Raw genomic sequence first — 22566 nt, forward strand, 5'->3', positions numbered from 1 at the left:
AGTTAAACTCCCCAACCAACAAACTGTGCTTCTAATTCCCCCCTCCCCTCCCCACTGGTTATCAAGAAGCAAAAAAGAAATCACACAGCCCCCTTATTGCGTTCCAGTTCTCTGGCTCCCAATCAGCACCTAGGTCCAGTACAGTGAGAAGTTATTTAAAAAACTCTGCTCACATATACAAAGTGTTCTTCTGACCCCAAAGGGTCAGCCACGTCACCAGGTCAGGATAGGTTTGGATCTTACCCAAAATACCATGCTGCCAGCCAATCCTTTAGTGTCTAAAATTAAAGGTTTATTGTAAAGAAAAAAGAACAAGAAGAGTGTTGTTAAATGGTAAAACAGTCACATACATGCAAAGACTTCAGAGTCCATATATCCGGTCCTAGCAGTCTTGAAAGTCTCTGGAACACATCTGGCTTGAAAGTCTCTGGAACATATCCAAAGGTTGGTTACTCCAGAGGTAAGAAGCAGGACTGAAGACAAAATGGAGAAGATGCAGCTGCCTTTTATAGACTTTTGCCATGTGGCTTGTGCTTGTGCTTCCCTTTGTTCCAAACACAAGCTGCCCAGCACATGGCCTGGAAGCCTTAGGCCTTGGCTACACTTGCGAGTTGCAGCGCTGTAAAGCCGCCCCCAGCGCTGTAACTCACTCCCCGTCCACACTGGCAAGGCATTTGCAGCGCTATATCTCCGTGGTTGCAGCGCTGCATGTACTCCACCTCTCCGAGAGGAATAGCAAGTATTGCGCTGCCGCTGCAGCGCTGCGGCGCCAGTGTGGCCGCCCAATGCGCTGTGAATGGCCTCCAGAATTATTCGGCAGTATCCCACAATGCCTGTTCTAGCCACTCTGGTCATCTGTTCAAACTCTACTGCCCTGGCCTCAGGTAACCAACCATGTGACCGACCCTTTACATTCCCCGGGAATTTTAAAAATCCCCTTCCTGTTTGCTCAGCCCGGCGTGGTGTGGAGTGCTATCAGCGAATCTTTCCAGGTGACCATGCCTCCACGCGCCAAGCGAGCCCCAGCATGGAGCAATGGCGAGCTGCTGGACCTCATCAGTGTTTGGGGGGAGGAAGCTGTACAGTCCCAGCTGCGCTCCAGCTGTAGGAATTACGATACCTTCGGGAAGATATCAAAGGACATGATGGAAAGGGGCCATGACTGGGACGCCCTGCAGTGCAGAATTAAAATGAAGAAGCTGCGGAGTGCCTACCGCAAAGCCCGCAACGCAAACAGCCGCTCGGGTGCTCCCCCCGCGATCTGCCGATTTTACAAAGAGCTGGATGCGATACTTGGGGTTAACCCCACCTCCACTCCGAGCACCACCATGGACACTTCAGAGCCGGTGTGGGGGGGGGGAGGAGGAGGAGGAGGAAAACGGGAGTGATGATGGTGGGCCGGATGGAGACACCCCGGAATCCCTGGAGCCATGCAGCCAGGAGCTCTTCTCAAACCAGGAGGAAGGTAGCCAGTCGCAGCAGCCGGTACTTGGTGGAGGACAAACAGAAGAGCAGGTTCCTGATAAGCAGTTTTTTTTTTTTCGGGAAGGAATTTTTTCGGTGCGGGCTCTTTGGGAAAGGAGGGTTAGGCATGCATGCCTAGATGCGGAATAGTGCATTGATGTGATTTATCACATCGCGGTAATCGGCCTCGGTAATCTCCTCGAATGTCTCATCCAGAACGTGTGCAATGCGCTTGCGCAGGTTTATCGGGAGAGCCACCGTGGTCCTTGTCCCAGGCTAACGTGTCCGCGCCACTGTGCTGCGAGGGGCGGGGGGGACCATTGCTGCACACAGGCAAGCTGCATATGGGCCAGGGCGGAAGCCGCATTGCAGTAGAAGACCCTCCCTTGCTTCCCAGGTCACCCTCAGCAGCGAGATATCGTCCAGGACGAACTCCTATGGAAAATGTTGGGACAGTGTTCAGTGTAGGTGCCCCCTGAAGCTGTTGGCTCTCCCCAAGGCACAGAAACCCAGAGGACAGTGCAGCCCTGAAACAATCAGTCCCCCTTACTCACCATTGTGAGGCTCCCGTGGGATATGTGTGCTCTGTTTCGGACGGGAAAATTATGCTATTTTGTAGACCCTGTGTGTTTTCTACTCCTTAAGTGCGGGGGGAATCATTACTCTGTCTGGTATAAACAATGCTGCCTCTGTTAAATGTTGCATTTTGCCTATACAGCTGCATCAACCTTGAGACCTCAGCCGTCCCTCTTATCGCCTGCTCAGAGACTGCAAAGACTCAGGAAGAGACCGCGAAAAAGCAAAGAAGACATGCTGCAAGAAGTGATGCGGCAATCTATTAAAGAGAATGAGAAAGCACAGGACTGGAGGGAGAGAGAAAGCAGGATCCGCCAGGAAAACGCAGCGCACCGGCGGCAAAGCACGGAGCACCGGCAGCAAAGCACTGATAGGCTCATAAGCATCCTGGAGCGCCAAGCAGATGCTATCCAGGAGCTGGTAGCCATGCAGAAAGAGGAGCAGTACCGTAAACGCCACCCCCCCTACAGCCCTTGTCCCAAAACTCTTTCCGTTGTGCCCCACTGTCACCTCCAACCCACTTTCCCCAACTTCCGTGTTCTTCACGCCACCCGCTGCCTCCAACGCCAGTATCTTCACCACCCAGCCCTGAAAACCACGACCCTTACCCTCTGCACTCAACCCCCATCACCATGCAGTATAGCTATCCTGAAGTGCAGCACTCGCTGCACAGCACACCACACAGGACATACGCAAATCTGTGATTGTACCGTTCCCCACTCCACCCGCTTGTTTCTTTTCAATAAATGGATTTTTTGGCTTTGAAAACATTCTTTATTATTGCATAAAGTAAAAGACTCCTTAGCCCAGGAAATAAACAGGCACTGCAAGTCTGCTTGTCTGCTAAGCAGACACTGATTCCTAAAGATTGGAACTACTGCACTTCACTCCCGTGCAGGGCACCAGATATCACTGCTGGTTTTCAGCCTCAAATTGCTCCCTCAAGGCATCCCTAATCCTTGCAGCCCCGCACTGGGCCCCTGTAATAGCCCTGCTCTCTGGCTGTGCAAATTCAGCCTCCAGGTGTTGAACCTCCGAGGTCCATGCTTGAGTGAAGCTTTCACCCTTCCCTTCACAAATATTATGGAGGGCACAGCACGCGGATATAACCGCGGGGATGCTGTTTTCGGCCAAGTCCAGCTTCCCATACAGAGATCGCCAGCGGTCCTTTAAACGGCCAAAGGCACACTCCACAGTCATTTGGCACCGGCTCAGCCTGTAGTTGAACCGTTCCTTGCTGCTGTCAAGGCTCCCTGTGTAGGGTTTCATGAGCCACGGCATTAACGGGTAAGCGGGATCTCCAAGGATCACAATGGGCATTTCAACTTCCCCTACCATGATCTTCTGCTCTGGGGAAAAAAGTCCCGGCCTGCATCTTCCTGAACAGCCAAGTGTTCCGAAAGATGCGTGCGTCATGCACCTTTCCGGGCCAGCCTGTGTTAATGTCAATGAAACGCCCACGGTGATTCACAAGCACCTGGAGAACCATAGAGAAATACCCCTTCCGATTAACGTATTCGGATCCTAGGTAGGGTGGTGCCAGAATAGGAATGTGCGTCCCATCTATTGCCCCTCCACAGTTAGGGAACCCCATTTGTGCAAAGCCATCTACTATGTCCTGCACGTTACCCAGAGTCACAGTTCTTCTGAGTAGGATGCAATTAATGGCCTTGCAAACTTGCATCAAAACGATTCCAACGGTCGACTTTCCCACTCCAAACTGGTTTGCAACCGACCGGTAGCTGTCTGGAGTTGCCAGCTTCCAGATTGCAATAGCCACCCGCTTCTCCATTGGCAGGGCAGCTCTCAATCTCCTGTCCTTGCGCCGCAGGGTGGGGGCGAGCTCCTCACACAGTCCCATGAAAGTGGCTTTTCTCATCCGAAAGTTCTGCAGCCACTGCTCGTCATCCCAGACTTCCATGACGATGTGATTCCACCACTCGGTGCTTGTTTCCTGAGCCCAAAAGCGGCGTTCCACGGTGCTGAGCATGTCCATGAATGCCACAAGCAATTTCGTGTCGTATGCGTTACGCGGCTCGATAGCATCGTCGGACTCCTCACCCTCACTGTCACTTTGGATCTTAAGGAATAGTTCGACAGCCAAACGTGACGTGCTGGCGAGACTCGTCAGCATACACCTCAGCAGTTCGGACTCCATTTCCCGCAGACAGATCGCGCTGCACAGAAACCGTTGAAAGATGGTGCCAAAGGTGGACGGAAACAAAGGGATTTCTGGGATGCGAAGCGATGCATCACGGGGCATTGGGACAGGACCCAGAATCCCCTGCACCCACGCCCCCTTCCCACAACCCACAGCGCCAGAATGGGAAAAGGTGCTCTGTGGGATAGCTGCCCATAATGCACCGCTCCCAACGGCGCAGCAAATGCCGTAAATGTGGCCACGACAGTGCGCTGGGCAGCTGTCAGTGTGGACAGACTGCAGCGCTTTCCCTACTCAGCTGCACGAAGTCAGGTTTAACTCACAGCGCTGTACATCTGCAAGTGTAGCCAAGGCCATAGAGTTCTGTCCGTAGGCATGCCCCTGCATGCTTGCCTGAGTCATAAGGTGTAGCCCTTGACCTTTTCAATGGGTTCATTGTACAGTTGATGCTCCTTAATGGGTCATCAAGCAGGCTAGGCAGTGCTGATGATGCCAAATTGTCTGAGGGTGTTACTATCACCTAGAAGCATAACACAAGTTTGAAATACAGACATACATACATATCTATAACTCATAATACAAAGGCGATACAAACATATAAACAAGATTATCATACTTGGCAAACTAACATTTTTGCAGATACCTTACACGGCATATCTGGCACAACTCATTGCAATTTTACAATTTTGATATTCATAAGATCCTAAAGTGTCCCCCAGGAGAGACGGGCCTCTTCCCCGGCCTCAGCCCCAGCGCCAGCCAGGGCTGTAGTGACGACAGGAAAGACACATCTCTTCCTCGGCCTCTGGCGGGGACAGGAGATGCCTCTCTACCCTGGCCCCAGCTCTGGCTGGGGCTGCAGCAGCCGGGGAGAGACGCGTGTCTGTCTATCTCTGTCTCCCTCTCTCTCACACACAGTGTGTCCATGTCTCTGTCTGTCTCTGTCTGTCTGTCTGTCTGTGTCTCTCTCTCTCTCTCTCTCTCACATACACTCACCTCCCAACATGTACTTGTAGTGTTGTTGTTACTTGGTACTTCCTGCAATGCACGTATATTCTTTCTAATTTTATTCTTTCAAAGTGCTATTTTAGTTTTTTGACTGGTCTGTGCATTTCATAATTTTTACTTCTCTTATGCTTAAATTTAATTCTTTGAGTAGTGAGTTCTAAAATGCCTAACCTGTCCTGACTGGAGTAATTATCCCTATGGTAACTTTTTAAAAACATATTCTATCTAGGTTTTTTGTTTCTACCGGTGGCGCACATCTGCACATTACCTTGATATTGGTGCACATAACAAAATTCAATCCACACATGGGTGGAAAAAATTAAAGGGAACATGGGCCGTGAGTACCTGGGCTTGTGACTTTGCATTGGGAATAAGGAGGAAGGCTGTAGCTAGCCATGTGGGGAGGTTATGACTCTGTGTGGCTTCGCAGAGAGCGGCAGAAGAGGGCACCAGAGGGGTTTGTTGGGGAAAGTTTTCTATCGCCGAAGACAACCAGGAGCCCCCAAGACTCACTGGACTGGAACTTCGCCCAGGAGTCCTGAACTCTGAGTGCAGACGCATTGCTCGGTGTCTGCCATTTCAGACTGTGTGCTACCACTGGGCCTGTGGGGCCTTGGTTTAAATGTAACCCTGTTTTATCGCTCCCTTTATCTCCCCCCCCCCCCCGTTGTTTTTCTCCTTTCGTCCTTCTGTAAATCAATATTTTCCTTTCCTATATTCATTGTACTCTTCCAGGGGGGTGGGAGGGGTGTGTGTGCGTACGCGTATGTTCACTCGGAGGGGGTGGGGGGGGGTTGGAACAGGTGCCCCTGGGGTGGAAGGGACTTTCCCTGCTGCATTCCTGCGCCCGACTTTTCTTGGCCAGAGCTGCCTACAGAGCAGACTGCATCTTGGCCATGAGGGCACTGAAGTTACAGGGCACAGATATTCGAGCGTGGGATCTGGGGCATTGTGAGGCAGGAAGGTCCCAGAGCTTGGGCTGTAGCCTGAGCCCAAATGTCTACACAGCAATGGAATAGCCCATTAGTCTGAGCCCCACGAGCATGGGTCAGCTGACACGAGCCAGCCATGGGTATTTAATTACAGTGTAAACAGACCCTTAGCCGTGGACATGTCTTTGTGACTGCGCTTTCTTACGCACATTGGATGATGTACCAAGAGAATGGGAAGTTGATCAAACTGTTTTTGTCTTTAATGTGAGCTTGTGATGGATGCCGTTTTCTGACGCTATGAAGATGCAGCCGCCGCCAGTGTTCTGGAGGTGATTGTGTAACGCAATGGCTCCAGCAGCTTTGTGCTGCTGTACAAGTGCAAAGCAGCCAGAAAACCAGGGTAGCCAGCTCCCTGCAGCAGCATGGCAGTTCTATGCCACCCTATTCCTCTCAGCCCCTGGTGAAGGGGGTGTGACCTTTGTGCGCTGGTATTGCCGGTTGCCAGAATGATGCCTTGGAGCAGTGGTCTCCAAACGTTTTAACTCGTGCCCCCCTTGTCCCTGTCCATGTCCCACCCACCCCAACAGCCGGGAGCGGGGCCACAGCTCTGGGAAGGGGGGGGATGCGGACACAGGTAAGGAGGCCGGGGCCACAGCTGGAGGCCAGGACCTCGGTCGCGGAGCCAGCAGCCGAGACCCTGGGCCAGGAGTGGAGCTGGATGGCACTCCCTCCCCACCCCCCATGTGGCCCCAGCCATGTCCCCCTGATTGTTCCTCAGCACCATCCTAGGGGCACGCCCCACAGATTGGGATCCTCTGCCTTAGAGACATGGGCAGTTAGGTGGGAATTACAACAATCCTCCACCTGTAAACTGCACCAAGTTCAGCTTGGATGCAACTTAGAATTGGATCAGTGTTGCTCCTTCAGGCTTGTAACTCATGGAAATAGGATAGAACAAATCCCAGAGGGCTGGGTTGGTGTAGGTATAGAGCTTATGTTACCTTGATCAAGGACTCTCAGCCTTTCTCAGTCTCACTTTACTGAAGGAAAGTGCTAGTGTTTGGAGGAAGAAACTGGCCCTCAGGACATCATCACTGGACTGGAATGGTGAAGAGAAGAAAGAATTGGACATTACCGAAAGAAGAATGAAAGAGGAAAACTTGAGGAACAGTTGAGCCAGGAGCACTGAAAATTCAGTTTTCCTTCTATACGAGGAGATCTTTAGAGTTTGTTGTATTACTGCTTTCTACAGCTAGAAGACAGTAGGAACTCACTAATTTTTGTTCTCTTCTCCATTTAGCAAAGAGCTCATAGCAAAGCGTTGTAGAGGTTTTTATAAAATGCACTACAGAACCTTTACTATTATGTGGTGTTATGTGGCACTGGTGCTCTGTGGTGGTGGAGCCCTCTTTGGTTGGAGGGTGTCCAAGTATAGGGTCTGGAGTGGAGAGGAGTACAAATACCTGCATGCAGACTCCTGGAGGGTAACAAAAAATCCCTAAGCTCATCTAAAGATTGTTTTAATTTACAAGATGGGGCAAAAGTTTTTGTTGTCTTTTTTTTTAACTTAAGCACTTACAACTAGAGATGTTCAGTCTGGTGTTTCTAAACACTGCCACATTTTATTTACATTTAACTTATACACAGTAGAGCTTGCACAAGTCAGACTAATGATGGCATGTTACTGAATTGGCAGATAAGTGAAAACACTTAAAACCAAGAGTAAATGCATCATAAAATGAATTTTGTTCATTTAACAAGTGTATTCTAATTTTCAATATTTATCATACCTCATAGTGCACTAGGTAGCTAATCTTATTTCCTTGTTTTCCCATTTGCAGTATTACAGAGCAGATTCAAGTGTCAAGTTGACTGTTCTAAATCATAACTCACTTTTAATTTCATCAGTTTAAAAACTCATTATAGTGCATGTGACTGGGGTTTATTATATTTAAAAGCAAAACTGCAAACCAGAAGGCAGCAAAATATTTCCAATCTATGTTGGGTGTTTTTGATAACTATTTTCTCTCAAGAGTGTTTGTAAATGTACTTGCAGCCCTGATTGGGTGTGTATGTTGATATAAATTGGAAAGAATAAATACCTGCTAAAGTAATACTGTAGTTTTACTTGTAGCTAGTAAACAAGTAGTTTTATCTACAACTTGCTCCATCTCAATTGTTTCTTGCACCTTACTAGTGGCAGGCTTTAGTTTTCTCTTTTAATTGCCATGATTAGTTTAGAGGGATAATTATATTTTAAAATAGATTTATAACATGCTTGATTTAACCATGGAACTGCTTCCATTTTTTAAATTTATGGATATGTGATGCATGTCTATAAAGTGTCAACCATTTATTCCTTTAGAAATACAGTACATTGTTCTATAAAACAGGACACTATATTAAGCAGCAGGACCTATGTTTAGTTTTTGTATAGGTAGCATGCTCATTCTAAGTGTCATTGGTGAGCCCTCCTTCCCCTCTGTCAGAGTAGCCTGCAAGAAGGAACTGAGAGGGCGCTGGGTCGGCTGGGGTATATATCCGGCACTGTAAGGGCGCCACTCCAGGGGGCACCTCAGCCAACCCACCAAGTGTTGCTAGGGTAAAACTCTTCTGACGATTGTGCACGTGGTGCACGCACACCTAATTGGAATGGATATGAGCAACACATCTCGAAGAACTGTTACAAAGGTGAGTAACCGTCTTTTCCTTTCTCCCTTCCTCCCCCTTCACCCTCTTGTAACCTGCAAAGGAATCTTCCACTCCACACTCACACCTTCAACCCTTCCCATTCCCAAGATACTTTCCAATGCATATAAAGGCATTAGCAATATACAACACTGGTGCTTACCCGGGGAACCCAATGGGGGGGGGCATTTTATTGTGACAAATTCATTCTTTTGAGTCACATTTCCATAGAAGGGTATTTGGTTTTGTACCCATAGTACTGAAATACATTTGTCAGCTGTATTTGGAAGATTTCAGATGTATGACCTGTTAGACTGGACTAAGGCAGAAAGACATCTATGTGGGCCAGTCTGATACTTTTACATTGGATAGTACCTTACTCTGCAAAAACTCCAAGTGAGATAAATGGAGCTACTTGTGGAGTAAGGTACTACTCAGCGTGAGTAAAGGCATCACAATCTGGCCCTATACTTGCTATTTTAAAAAACTGAAATAAATTATAAGAACTGTTCCTATGAAGGACAATAATGAAACCACCACTATCCAAACTGATACATTAGCTCCTTATGTTTGACAAAAATTAGGTACCCATTATGTTTCAGCCAAAGCTAATGTATGTATTTTAAACCATCTGCTTCTGAGTCTGTGGTCACTGCCTTCTCTCCCCGGGTGTTCCTAGCTGACCATTGAGGCAGCACTCTGGAGGGTTTTCCCATCTCAATGATACTGGGAGTGCTGATGGCCTAGGGTATGCGCTACCTGGAAAAGAGAGAACTGGGTTATGAGGATTCAGCAAAATTCCTAAGTAACCTAGAAACATAAATCCCACTGAATCTCATTCCCAATTTTGCTCCCATCCCTTGCTCCTGTAGGCTGTACTGTATTACCTAAACTGTTCTATTGACTTCACTGGAACTGCTCAACAGCAGCAACAGTGGCATATCTGGGCTCTGAGAAGGCAGGTGTGACGTGGACAGCTGGAACAGAATATGCAATACATACTTAAGGGTCTGTCGACACAGTGGCAGGGCGGTATAATTCCCAGATCACCTTGTGATTGCAGCATCCACATACCTTCTAACACACAGGTGGGCTTCTGTGCCCATGAAGAGTCTCATGAACTTGAGTGGAGCTCTGGTAAGATGCAGGGGACTGCCTATGCATGGTAAATTTGGAGAATTAGGGCCTAGATCAGTCAAATATTAAAAATTAGACCCACTACTCAGCATCTTCAATCAAAGAGAAATTGACCCTAGTTGTTTATCTTTAATATTCTTGGGGGGGGGGGGTGCCTCACGCTGCCTTAATTATGTACAGTAAATACAAACTGCAACTCACTTCTGTCCAGTGCAATTTCTGCAGACTTAAATTAGGCACTACCTTGTAAGATTATTTCACAGAGAAGCTCCTGTGATTTGTTTCATTTCTCCTGAATTGTGTCACAGAAGTTGGGTGGAGCTAATGAGCACTGTATAGCCAAAAGCATCAGAGTATTAAGTTCCCTCTCAGCCCAACATCTGAAACAGGTAAGAACCTTTCTCCTATCTTCCTTCTCAATTAATCACTTACCCCTGCAGTGTGAACATCTGTGATTTTTTCTATTGCAAGAGAGAGGAATTACTTTTGGTAGCCAGATGTGGGTAGCACAAAGCGCTGCTACCAGGAAGCCTGAAACAAAGTGACATAACTGCATACAAAAGTTTTTTCTCTCACTAGACACAAACGAACTCTAGATTATAAAATCTCTACTAGTAGCATAACGTTACAGGGGAAAATGCCGTTTCTATTTTAAGAGGATGTTTGTGGGAGGAATCGCTGATGATTGTTAATTTGATATTTTAAAACAGGAGATTGTAGTGGTATTTGATGGAGTTGATATCCAATGTTTTACACAGCTTTACAGCATGGGTAACCTCGCGGCTAGAGAGAGAGAGTGCATCATATTGTGAGACAAACGATAGCACTATGTACATTGCCTTAGCTTAGTTTCATTTTCAGCTGCAGTCTCTCGGGGATTCAGGGAAACTAGATGAATGCCTCTGAAAGCTCAAATAAACAGAGGAGAGAAAACATTACTGTGATTACCAGGAATTGCCCTCTTCTATTGGGAGTATTACAGCATTATGCCACAGGTGTAGGAGACCATGAGTGTACTGCGCTGTGATGCTGAGAACACGCCTCCTGGTTAGTTTCGTTTCTGCTATTTGCTGTCCTAGATTCATAGATTTTAGGACTGCAAGGGACCTCGAGAGGTCATCGAGTCCAGTCCCCTGCCCGCATGGGGAAGCTGCGGAGAGTTAGTGACGTAGATGCTGCTGTTGCTAACACCAGTGAAAATCAGGAGAAACACAGCTGAGTTCAGTAGAGTTACACCCGATTTCCACCAGTATAACTGATATCAGAATTTGGCCAACTAAGCATTACACCAAAAAAGAGATTGGATTGGAGCTACCAGATTTCTGACAGTTTCTGAAATAAGTAAGATGCAAGTAGGAGACTTCTTATTTTCTACCACAGCTCTCTTTGTACCTCTCCTCACTTGTATAATAACCTAAAAGTTTGTGTCAATAATTGTACTGTTAGGAGAGATTGTTTTTTACATATGTAGCCATTTGGCAGTGGTACAGGAGCCACTGCATAGGATTCTGAAGCAAGAGTTGCATAGAGGTTGTTTCACTGGAATAATATAAAATTTTCTGTTTTGCTTTAAATACTACCCTGTCTGCTAGTAGCCTAAAAATACAGGGCAAAAGATAATGACTGGGTCCTTAACTATAAAGGTAATATTCTTTGGCTCCCAAGATTTTGGCTATTCTAGCACTCGGAGGTTAGTTTAGTTTCCCTAAGTTCTGTCAGAGAAAAGAAGGACGGAGATAAGTAAGACCAGATAGGGTTGCCAACTTTCTAATCGCACAAAACCGAACACCCCTGACCCATTCCCTGCTCTGCCCCTTCTGAAGCCCCACCCCCACTCGCACCATCTCCCCTCACTCCGTTGCTCGCTCTCCCCCACCCTCCCTCACTCTCACCAGGCTGGGGCAGGGATTTGGGGTGGGGGTTGAGGGCTCCGGCTGGGGGTGGAGGCTCTGGGGTGGGGCCAGGGATGAGGGGTTTGGGGTGCAGGAGGGGGCTCAGAGCTGGGGTTGGGGTACGGGGGGTGGGCTCTGGGAGGGAGTTTGGGTGCGGGAGGGGGCTCTGGGCTAGGGCAGGGGGTTGGGGTGGGGGGGTGAGGGCTCTAGCTGGGGATGTGGGCTCTGGGGTGGGGCTGGGGATGAGGGGTTTAGAGCTGGGGTTGGGAGGGACATGGTGGGAATATGGCTCTGGTAGGGAGTTTGGGTGTGGGAGGGGACTCCGTGCTGTGGGAGGGGGTCCAGAGTGCGGGGTCCCAGTGGCGCTTACCACGGCTCCCAGGAAGCGGCCCCCTAGGTCTCTGTGGCCCCTAGGCCAGGGGTTTTCACAACAAAATTTTTCGTGGCCACTCCAACAAATTTTCCTAAAATACTTAATTAGCGTTAGGAAAAACTTATCAATATGCACATATACATGTCCAAATCATTGTCATTTATTTATGTTGGGTTTTTTTTGCGGACTCAATAATAAAAATAATGTACAGTTGTATTTTGGTGCTCCTTGTCCCCGCTGCCTTCCCTGGGCCTCCACAGATCCCCCTGGCCCCGACTGCCTCCCCCAGCCCCCATCACCTCAAACTCCCTTCCATGGCCTCTCACCCCAGGCTCATCCGCCTCCTTGCCTCTTGACCACAGCGCCAGGTAAGGCCTGTACTGCTGAAGCCCCATCACCCTGTGCTGACGCCCAGATCCAGAGCCCTAAGGCTGGAGCAGGGGTGGGGGGCTGAAGCCCAGAAACCGCCGCCAGAGCCCCAATGCTCTTGAGGGGGAGGGGGCTGAAGCCTGCCCCCAGAGCCCCTCAGCACTTCAGGGAAGGACTGCTGCTTTGTCCCCTCCCACATCTCTGCCCAGGAGACTGTCGTGGCCGCAGGAAAACCCCTTGGTGGCTGCAGCCACGGTGACCACATTTGAGAAACACTGTCCTAGGCGCATGAATGGCCAGGGAGACTCTGTCACGGTTCCAGCCAATGGGAGCTGCGGAGCCAGCACTCGTGGGGGGGAAGCGCACGGAGCCTCCCTGGCCACCCATGTGCCTAGCGGCCGCAGGGCCCTGGCAGCCACTTCCGGGAGCCACGTGGAGCCAGGGCAGGTAGGGAGCCTGCCTTAGCCCTAGCCCCCTGTTGTGCCGCCGACCGGACTTTTAATGGCCCAGTCAGCAATGCCGACCGGAGCTGCCAGGGTCCCTTTTCGACTGGGTGTTCTGGTGTTTAAAAAAGAAAAAAAAGGATGCCTGGCAACCCTAAAAGAGTTAATAGTTTTGAAATACTCCTAGCATATGCCAGGTAAAGGTCCTCTTTCTCTTTAAGTAATTACTTATGTTAGCAGGTGTTACTGTATGAGAACCCAAATGACTTTTCTGACAGAAATCTGGATTATAGGGAAATAGCACAGAAGCCACTGCAAACAACTCTGAAAATTTAGATGAAATGAGTAGGCGACATGATGTATATTAAGGATGTTTTGAAAAAAAACTCTTTACAAAATATATTTCAATATAGTTAGTAAGCTTCCTTAAGGAAGAAAAGAAAAAAAAAGAAAGAAAAAAGAGGGGAAGGGGGGCAGATCCTCAACTGCTATAAATCAATGTAGCTAAGAATTTTAGATTTATTAGTCCTCATTGGATCAAGTGATGGCTTGTGTGTGTGTGTGATTATATTTTGTCAAAAGAAACTGAGATTTGTTAATAGGAATGTTATGGTATTTCCAGCTTTCTAAAAAAAAACCTGTTTGTAGCTGCAAAGTAAATGTTTTATTTCTTATGATGATCATGATGGCTGGTGCTGTTAACTTTATTTGGGTGGACCATAAATCTTGATATATGGATTCTTACTACAGGTCCTAATTTTGGCCTAGTTTACTATATCTTATGGGGAGGAAGCAATAAAAGAACCTAAGATCTTCCCAAGACACTGCTGATAACGGCTAGAGTTGCTCACTGTTGTTCAGTGGTTAAGCATGATAATTCTGGGGGACTAAGATCGTGCAGTAGGCCCAAAGAACTTGTTTATAAAACGAAGTATGCTGTGTAACAACAGTTTATGTAGAACTAATTAGAATTTAAATATTTACTCCACTTCTGTTCGTTTAGTCCAATAAGGTTGGAGACAATGGGCTAGATCCACCACCAGCTGATGTAAATTGGTGTTTTGATTTCAGTGGAACTTCCTAATTTACACTAGCTGAGCATCTGGCCTAATAAGATCTTAGCCGCTTGGGATATGAGCTAAATTAACAATGCTCTTTTGATCATGAAATGTGGCCATATTTTCCGTAAGGCCTAATGACTTGATTTTTATCCTAGGAAGACATCCCGAAGACTCCAGTGTAGCATGATGTCTGGGAAGAATGTCAAGGGAGAGGAAAAAAACCCATCTCCCATGGTGAATAACAAAGCACAGGTGAGTGACAAATAGATATTTGGAGGACCATACACTAAAATTTGCAAGGACTATACAGCCATCGTTTTGATGAAATACAAGACCAGATATTTGGCTGGTGTACTGTGGGCATAGCTCCACTGAAATCTGCTGTATTAACTACGCACATAGTATTGGGCATTGGTTTCATCGTCAGTCGACGAGGTTTGTGAGAATTATGTATATGTGTACATCCTCCTCTCTGGAGAGCTTCGGAGGAGGGAGCAGAGCTGTGCCTCCAAGCAGAGAAGCTCTGGAATGTTCTGTTTGTGCAGAGCTGATGCAGGCCGAATGCCTCAGGTAGCGCTAGGGAAAGGAGCATGCTGAGTAGCATTCCTAGCATGTGCTAGCGTAAGGTGCAATGGACTTGCTACCAGAAGCTCTTGGGCAAATAGCGAAGGTAGAGCCCTGGCCATCTCACCAACTGGTCTGGTCACGATCCCTTGTGTTGTGCTAGCGAGTCCTCTTCTCTTACTGCTGTTCCCAGGAGCACTAATCTCAGCGTTCTGCCGGGGTCCCAAGTGGGTGCTCTGGGTGACTGACAAGGCTCTCCGTCCCTGCACATCCCCAGCACACCTGCACTGGGCAAGCCCAGCTTTAGCCCTAACTGTTAATAGTCTCAGTGCATGCTATTTAAGAACTTTTGCTATTTTCCTGCTGTGTAGGAGAAATGCAATTAATTATACGTAGAAAATGCTTGAGTCTTCAGGCTCACTTTGGATATCTGCTTTAAAAAAAATCTGTTTTGGTATGTGCAGTAACTGCACAGTATTGTCAGTTCTTGTTAGTGCTCGTGGAAGGTGCTGGAATGACAGCCCTAGTGACTGAAATGCTTTTAGCCACAGAACAGTTACCCTGTGGGCACTAACAGCAGCAGCATACGTTTCCCCAGAAGGCCTTGCCAATGTATCCCAACCCTTTTCTGCAGGGACTGCCTCTCAGGGTAAAACAGTCATTCAGTTTCTATGGCGATTCCAACTTCGTCATTCTCCAATGAGAATGCTAACTAGAGAACCGTGCCAGTCATGGTGTTTGCTTTTGTGGGGTGGACACCAGTCGGGGGCTGGACGGCAATCCCCAGCTCATTTCACTCGGGCAGCTCAATAGTTAGTAGGTGACGATAACTGTGGGCACTTCTGAAGGCTGCTTAACAGTCTTTGAATCTCTCAGTGTTGATCTAACTGTGCAGCGTAATGCACTAGAATGAGTGTGTTCCCCTTTCTATCATGTCCCTCGTCAGTTAGGGAAGCTCATCAGAGAAGGGTGGAGAAAAAGCCACCAAATAATCTCCATATGAACCTTCAAAGTTTGAGTTGTTTTGAAATTCAGAGAAATACCTTAAAATAATTATTGGGGTACAAGCAGGGAGGCTTTCAGGCAAGGGATTGTGTGAGGCTGGTAAGTGCGGGGTCTATTACAGGAGGCAGGGCTCTGTGGCCTGCAATGTGCAGGAGATCAGACTAGATCACGACAGTCCCTTCTTTCTTTAAAGTCTAAATCTATGAATGGGATGGGCAGAGCCATGTTAGAGCTTTGGGGGCAGAGAAATTTGAGTGCCCTTTATAAAGCACTATTGGTTGGTATTTGACTTGTTTATCTGTACAGAAATGCCACACTGTCCTTGTGTCAGAGATGTGTGGCTGTACAGAGCTACTTTATGTATCTGGGTCTACAAATTGACAAGGGGTGCCTATCTGATACATTAGGCATCTCCAACGGCAATTAAAAACACTAGTACCGATGGAATCAATACAAAGAGAAACCACAGACAAGAATGATGAAACAGCTTAAAAGTAACAGGAGTACTTGTGGCACCTTAGAGACTAACAAATTTATTAGAGCATAAGCTTTCGTGGGCTACAACCCACTTTTTCGGATGCATATGAAGTGGGTTGTAGCCCACGAAAGCTTATGCTCTAATAAATTTGTTAGTCTCTAAGGTGCCACAAGTACTCCTGTTATTTTTGCGGATACAGACTAACACGGCTGCTACTCTGAAACCAGCTTAAAAGGACTCCCCCATTTTCCCAATGCCTCACCCACCCCTTGAGTAATCTTCCCAGCCTCACCAGCCCTCTTAAGAAGATGAGCCTTCCAAGGTGCTCTGAATATCAACAGATCAGACTGTTCTGAACCAAATAGCTGGGAGGAGCCGGGTGCATTCCAAAGGGAAGCGGTCCTCATGGAAAAGGCCCTGCCAGCTGCCCCACTGTCTCATCCTGAGGTGGAGGGGATCTAGCTGAAGCACCTCCATACATTTCAACTGCAGCAGGGATGGCACGAGGAGGGAGGTAGTCTCCCAGCCTGACATATTGAGACATGTGGGTTTCGTTATTCACAATATAGATATGGAATACACAGTTCTTCCCAATATTATGTATTTTAGTATCTCACGGAGTATCCGTCACTGTAGCAATCACTCTTTTTTACTACAGAGCTGTTTATAGCACACTGCTGCAAAAAAACTCCTGGCATAATGCTGTGTACCTGTGACGTTTCCCAGGGTACAATCTGGACCATTGGACAGCTGTCTTCCCCCCGCCCCCAAGCTCTCTAGCCTGGGATGACTTTTACACTGCTTAGCTTCCACCCCTTGGTGCTGCTCCCACACAGCTTTTAGCATGCAAAGTCATTCCACTGGATTATAGGAATGTTTCTAGTAAGCCACTCCTGAATTACGTACAGCGTGACACCAGCAAATTCTTAGTCCTAGCCTTGCTGCCCAGAAATGTGCATCTTCTACTGCTCAGTACCCTCCTGGACAGTACAAGCTCATATATAGTCTGTCATTTCAACAAAGGAAAATGATTATGCCCCAGTCTTATCTCATGTAGAGGTTCCCAAACACTTCAAACCTAACGTATACTGGTTTAGAAAAACAAAATAAATCAAGTTTATTAACTCTAGAAAGATGGATTTTAAGTCATGAGGCATAAAAATCAAATTGGTTAAAAAAGAAATAAAAAGATAAAACTGCAAGTTAATTCCTAACTTTACCAAGTTAATACTATAAAAGCAAAAAGGTCTGTCTCACCATAAGCTGCAGTAAATTTCACAGGCTGGGTCTCCTTCCAGCCTGAGACCCCTCGCCCTGTTCAATATCCTTCAGGAATTTGTGGATGCTGTGAGCAGAGAGATATGAGGAGGACAGGTGATGTGGCGGTCACTGTCTCTCATTCTTATACTCCTCTCCCCTCTTTGAGGATTCCCCCCCCCCCCCCCAGGGGTGCAGACATACAGCTTTCTGTATACGTGAACCGTCTCTGAGATAAAATGTAAATTTCTTGTTTATACCTTCTCCCATGCTGGAGAATGGCTGCTTAAGCTGGTGATCGCTTTTTAACACCTTGTTGATGTGCCAGTGTGTCTTTGTCTCTGAGAAACTGGTTTGTGGGTGTTACCCAGAACTACAGCGTATTTCAGTAAGAATCATACAGTAGAAACGTATAACTTTACACATAATGTTGCTACACATATTTCAACAGGATAATATTCAGCAGATTATGAATTTTCAAATGATACCTCAAGGCATACTTTGCACTAAATATATCATAACCTTATAAAAGTGGTGAACATTGAGTACTGGGTGTCACAGTATCTCATCACTTACACTGTGCCTATATTTGTAGAGACCTTTTATTGAAACTGGAGGTCAAGGTCCTTCTTCCATTTATAAGCAATTTTTTTTTATCAGAAAGCAGAACACACCTTGTGCAGTCAATATGAGGAGAAGGTTCGTCCCTGCATTGATCTCATTGACTCCCTGAGAGCCCTTGGAGTAGAAAAGGACCTGGCTTTGCCAGCAATTGCAGTGATTGGAGACCAGAGTTCTGGAAAAAGCTCGGTTCTAGAAGCCCTGTCCGGAGTCGCTCTTCCTAGAGGCAGTGGTAAGAATTTACCTCTCAGCTTTTCATATCCGAAATCTGACATTTCCCTGGGTCACAGTGGTGTGTTATTCTGTAAGGGTGCTGGAGGACTGCTTTGAAATGGGGGGGAGCCTGTGATCTGGGAGACTGAACATGGGGCTGCAAGGCAGGAGACCTGGGCTATGTTGTCAGCTCTGCCAGGGACTTCTCATGTGACCTTGTAAAACTCACTTCACTTCCCTGATCTTCAGGTACCCCTTTCTGCAAAATGAGGATAACTGCAATATATTTACACACCTATGTAATGAGCTTTGAGTTCTTCAGATGAAGAGCACAAAGAGCCTACTCTAGAGGTCCTTGAACTCCAGTGGAAAGACTGTTATTGCAATGAACATTACATTTGAGTCCTACTACTGTGTAATGGCAAAGTAGTAGTAGTAGCAGTACCTTTGAATATGATACATGTTGAAAATAAGCTAAAGACAATATGTTGGTACTGTATTTCAATGGCTTCCAAAGAGGAGGGAAACGTGTTTCATTCTTCATACTCGACTAGTGCTTTATGTTTGTTTAATTTGATAGGTATTGTTACCAGATGTCCTTTAGAGCTCAAACTGAAGAAAGTGCATTACACGCAGGAATGGAAAGGAAAAATTACTTACTTGGAGATAAAGCAAGAATTGAATGGTCCTTCCGAAGTGGAAAAAGAAATAAGGAAAGGTAAATGTAACCTGGGACGTAAATAACATGCTTTGAATCTTGTATTTCCTTGTGGCCCTGATTCTGCAATGATGTCTGTGTGGGCACAGGAGCATATTGCAGGATTGAGGCCTGCGTTTGCAATGGCATCATAAAAAGTGGGGATTTCTCACTCTTCTGTTCTGGATGTTTGTGCCTAGTTAAGACATTATCATCACTTACTCTTTTCTATAGCTCCATAAGTGCATAGTGCTTACAATAAGTAACATTTGCAAGTGGGCTCCCTGCTGAGCTGGCCAAATAACAGATTTATTGGTTCACTGGTGATTTTGGGGGAGGGGGGAAATCTTGTTTTGGGTCAAACTGAAAATTGTCAGTGAACTGGGGGGAAAAAATTGTTTCAGGTCAAATAAAACATTTCCTTTCAACCAACTCGAAACTTGTTTATTTGATATCAGCCGTTTGGATGGTTTTGAAATAAAATGGGAGTTGTTTTGTTTTGAAATTTGTTTTATGTATTTTTAGCTGAAACCATTTTGTGAAATTGACATGAATTTGTGAAATGTTTTGGTGTCGCCAAATCTACATTTCTCGCTTAGAAGAATGTGTGAAAAATTTCACCCAGCTCTACTCTGTGCTTCAAGCCAGACATACACTTATGCTGGATGCTGACAGATTAGCAGCAAGCGTGTGGTTTAGCACTCCTGTTCTTTGAGGCTGATATTTGCTATTCCCTGGGCCAAGTCTTGGATATTGTTGTCCTTTACAGTATAAAAAATGAAGACTAATCTTTATTATTTTATACTATATTTATAAATCTTCTTTCAAAGCTAAAATGAAGGGATAACTTTTCTGAGACCACATTTTATATAGAAATAAATTTAGCAATAGGGTTTTTCTTAATCCACGTCATTTTCTAGTTTAAATTCCATGACGAGCATCTAATCTTTGCTTTTGTGTCTCCTTCCTCTAGCCCAGGATGCAATGGCTGGTGAAGGAGTGGGCATTAGCCAAGAATTAATTTCCCTAGAAATTAGCTCCCCGAATGTTCCAGATCTGACACTGATTGATTTGCCAGGGATTGCTAGGGTGGCTGTGGGGAATCAGCCAAAAGACATTGGAAATCAGGTAAAGTATGAAGCAATTCTAGACTGGGAAACTGGTAAATGATGGCAAAAGAAATAAGTGTCTTGCTCTGCATAATCTTCTGCTTAATGATGGCACAGAACAGACAGATATGTAATTTACCAAGAAGAATTAAGATATAACAAAATAGGGTTTTAGTGGAGGAAATGCTAGCATTGAGAAGGATGTGCCATGTACAAAAGGGGGGGAAACTCTAGATTCTGTAGACAAGAATATTTGTTTGAAAATGTCTTTGTGCTCTAATGGAACTGTGTGTGTGTGTGTGTGTTCGTTCACCTTGCAGAGGTTTCAGCAGAGCTGGTTACAGGGATTACAAATTCCTAGCACGTGCTAGCGTAAGGTGCAATGGACTTGCTACCAGAAGCTCTTGGGCAAATAGTGAAGGTAGAGCCCTGGCCATCTCACCAACAAATTCCTGCCCATCCCCATTAATTCTCCTCCATCTTTCCTTTTTATTTTCCATCCTTCCTTTTCCCTACTCTATTCTAATTGAAGGAGAAGGTGGTTGTTAGATTTTCTGTCCATTCAAAATCTCCCTTGGACTCAACCAGAATTGAGAGCATCTGATCTTTACATCCTCAGTGGTGTCCCAAAAGTTGACTCTCTGCATTTTTGGGGGAAGAAAGAAAAATGGTCTAGAAAGCTTTTCTGATTCAAACACTGATGAGGATGATAGTCAGCCTGCAGAAATTACTTTATGTGGTTTCACTGAAATTTTTGATCTAGTGTTTTTATTTTTGTAATGACCCTCTGACATTTACACTGAGGCAAATGACTTCTCATTGTCTCTTTCAAAACAGTATTTTAAATGCATGGGAAGAGAAGGTGCACATCTGAAAATGGCATGCTCAGGGCTTCCTTATGCCCCAGCAACCCCTGAGTGTCATGGTCCTTTGAGGCCATGGGCATCTGGTATAAAATAGAGCAACTCTGAGGCTACCCTAATTTATGCTCAGTATCAGTCCAATGACTACCAGCCCCAAGACTGAGGGGATACACAAGTGTGTTAAAGTCATTTGCACTCATCCACCTCCTGAGCTGCAGCTCAGGATCTGGGCCTAAATGTTAAATTGTGAGACTTGTTATCTTCAAGTTTTCAATAGCATCATAAAAAGCTAAAATTTGATGTTGCTTAATCATTCCTAATTTAGTTCTAAGTATACCTGCTTGGACTTGTAAACCTATTACAATAAGACCATCATAAATCTTATTCTGTGCTTTTAAACAATGTTGTCCAAGTTGGTCAAATGCAGTACGTTTACATATATTTATTAACACATTTAATTTTACCTTTAGATGATAAGATTTCAGGCTGTATTGTGTTCTTCTAAAATTCTCATGTAAGTTTTCGTCCCATAGTCACATCTGTAATACTAATGACATGCTAGCAAATCTGACCACAAGCCAGCTTGTTTTAGGAACATAAACTTTGCAGTACTGGACCCAAACCACTGAACCAATAAGTAATATCCAGTGCCTCCGGCAGTACTCAGTGCTTTGAGGCAAGTGAAAAAACACCATAATGCACCTAGGCAATTATTCGGGGGGGGGGGGGGGGAAGCTAAATTCCTTTGAAAGCTATGAACTCTAGAAGAACCAAACCTACCACTTGTAATAGGACTTACCTACCACAGCCTATGTGAAGTAATACACTTTTATTACATTTCTTATTTCATTACAGATCATAAATCTAATTAAAAAGTATATTTGTAAGCAACAAACTATAAATCTGGTAGTGGTACCAAGTAATGTGGATATTGCAACTACAGAGGCCCTAAGAATGGCTAAAGAGGTGGACCCTAAGGGGGAGAGAACTCTAGGTAAGTAAAGATACATATATTTAAAAAGAAAATGGGATTGGGTTGTGCAAAAAGTCATTGTACTTGCAAAGAATGTTCAGTAATAAACACTGGAGAGGTTGAGCATTTTCTACCAGTTACCCAGGTTGCTAAAAGAATCATAGGAAAGCAGCAAAGGAACGAGAGATTTGTATTTTGGTATGGGCTTGCTATCATTTGAAATCCACACAGGATTTTCCTATCAATGCTTCGTTTCAGAATCTGAATTTCAGATAAAAAAATCACAAATGCTTTAGGGGAAAATGGCTAAAGGAGCGACCAACCCCTGCCCCCGAATTTATGAGCATTATCCTATTCTGTAAAATGTTCCTGCAAATGTCTGTTCTGATACTTTGTGAGCCTAGAATCATTTGGGAATTTATTTTAATGACTCTCCAGGGAGAATATCCTCTTGTGTGAAAATCCTTTCCTGGGCACTCCATGGCACTTAGGCCCTCACAAGTTCTTTAAAATATATAGTGTAGTATATAGAAATCTATGGAAAGAGGACATAGGTGCAAGTGTGCTACATTCATAGTGCATTAATAAGGTAGTAAACATCAAGTATTCAAAAAGAAGTATATTAGACAGTGGGTCAGATCCTCTGTTTCAATGGAGCTACTCCAATTTATACCAGTTGAGG

The 22566-nt window shown here is 45.7% G+C and overlaps 1 protein-coding gene across 1 annotated transcript in view; it reads left to right on the plus strand.

Annotated features, from left to right (window-relative positions):
• The first annotated feature begins 13161 nt into the window (after positions 1-13161).
• The window catches only part of LOC135880853 (interferon-induced GTP-binding protein Mx1-like), a 31075-nt gene continuing 21670 nt past the window's right edge, over positions 13162-22566 (plus strand). Inside the window, exons 1-6 of the mRNA XM_065407222.1 lie at positions 13162-13240; positions 14260-14356; positions 18069-18261; positions 18823-18960; positions 19913-20067; positions 21767-21905. Of these exons, the coding sequence (XP_065263294.1) occupies positions 13185-13240; positions 14260-14356; positions 18069-18261; positions 18823-18960; positions 19913-20067; positions 21767-21905 (778 nt within the window). The 5' untranslated portion in view covers positions 13162-13184. The remainder of the gene's footprint in view (positions 13241-14259; positions 14357-18068; positions 18262-18822; positions 18961-19912; positions 20068-21766; positions 21906-22566) is intronic.

The sequence above is a fragment of the Emys orbicularis genome, chromosome 1 (assembly GCF_028017835.1).
Source record: "Emys orbicularis isolate rEmyOrb1 chromosome 1, rEmyOrb1.hap1, whole genome shotgun sequence".
Lineage (NCBI taxonomy): Eukaryota > Metazoa > Chordata > Testudines > Emydidae > Emys > Emys orbicularis.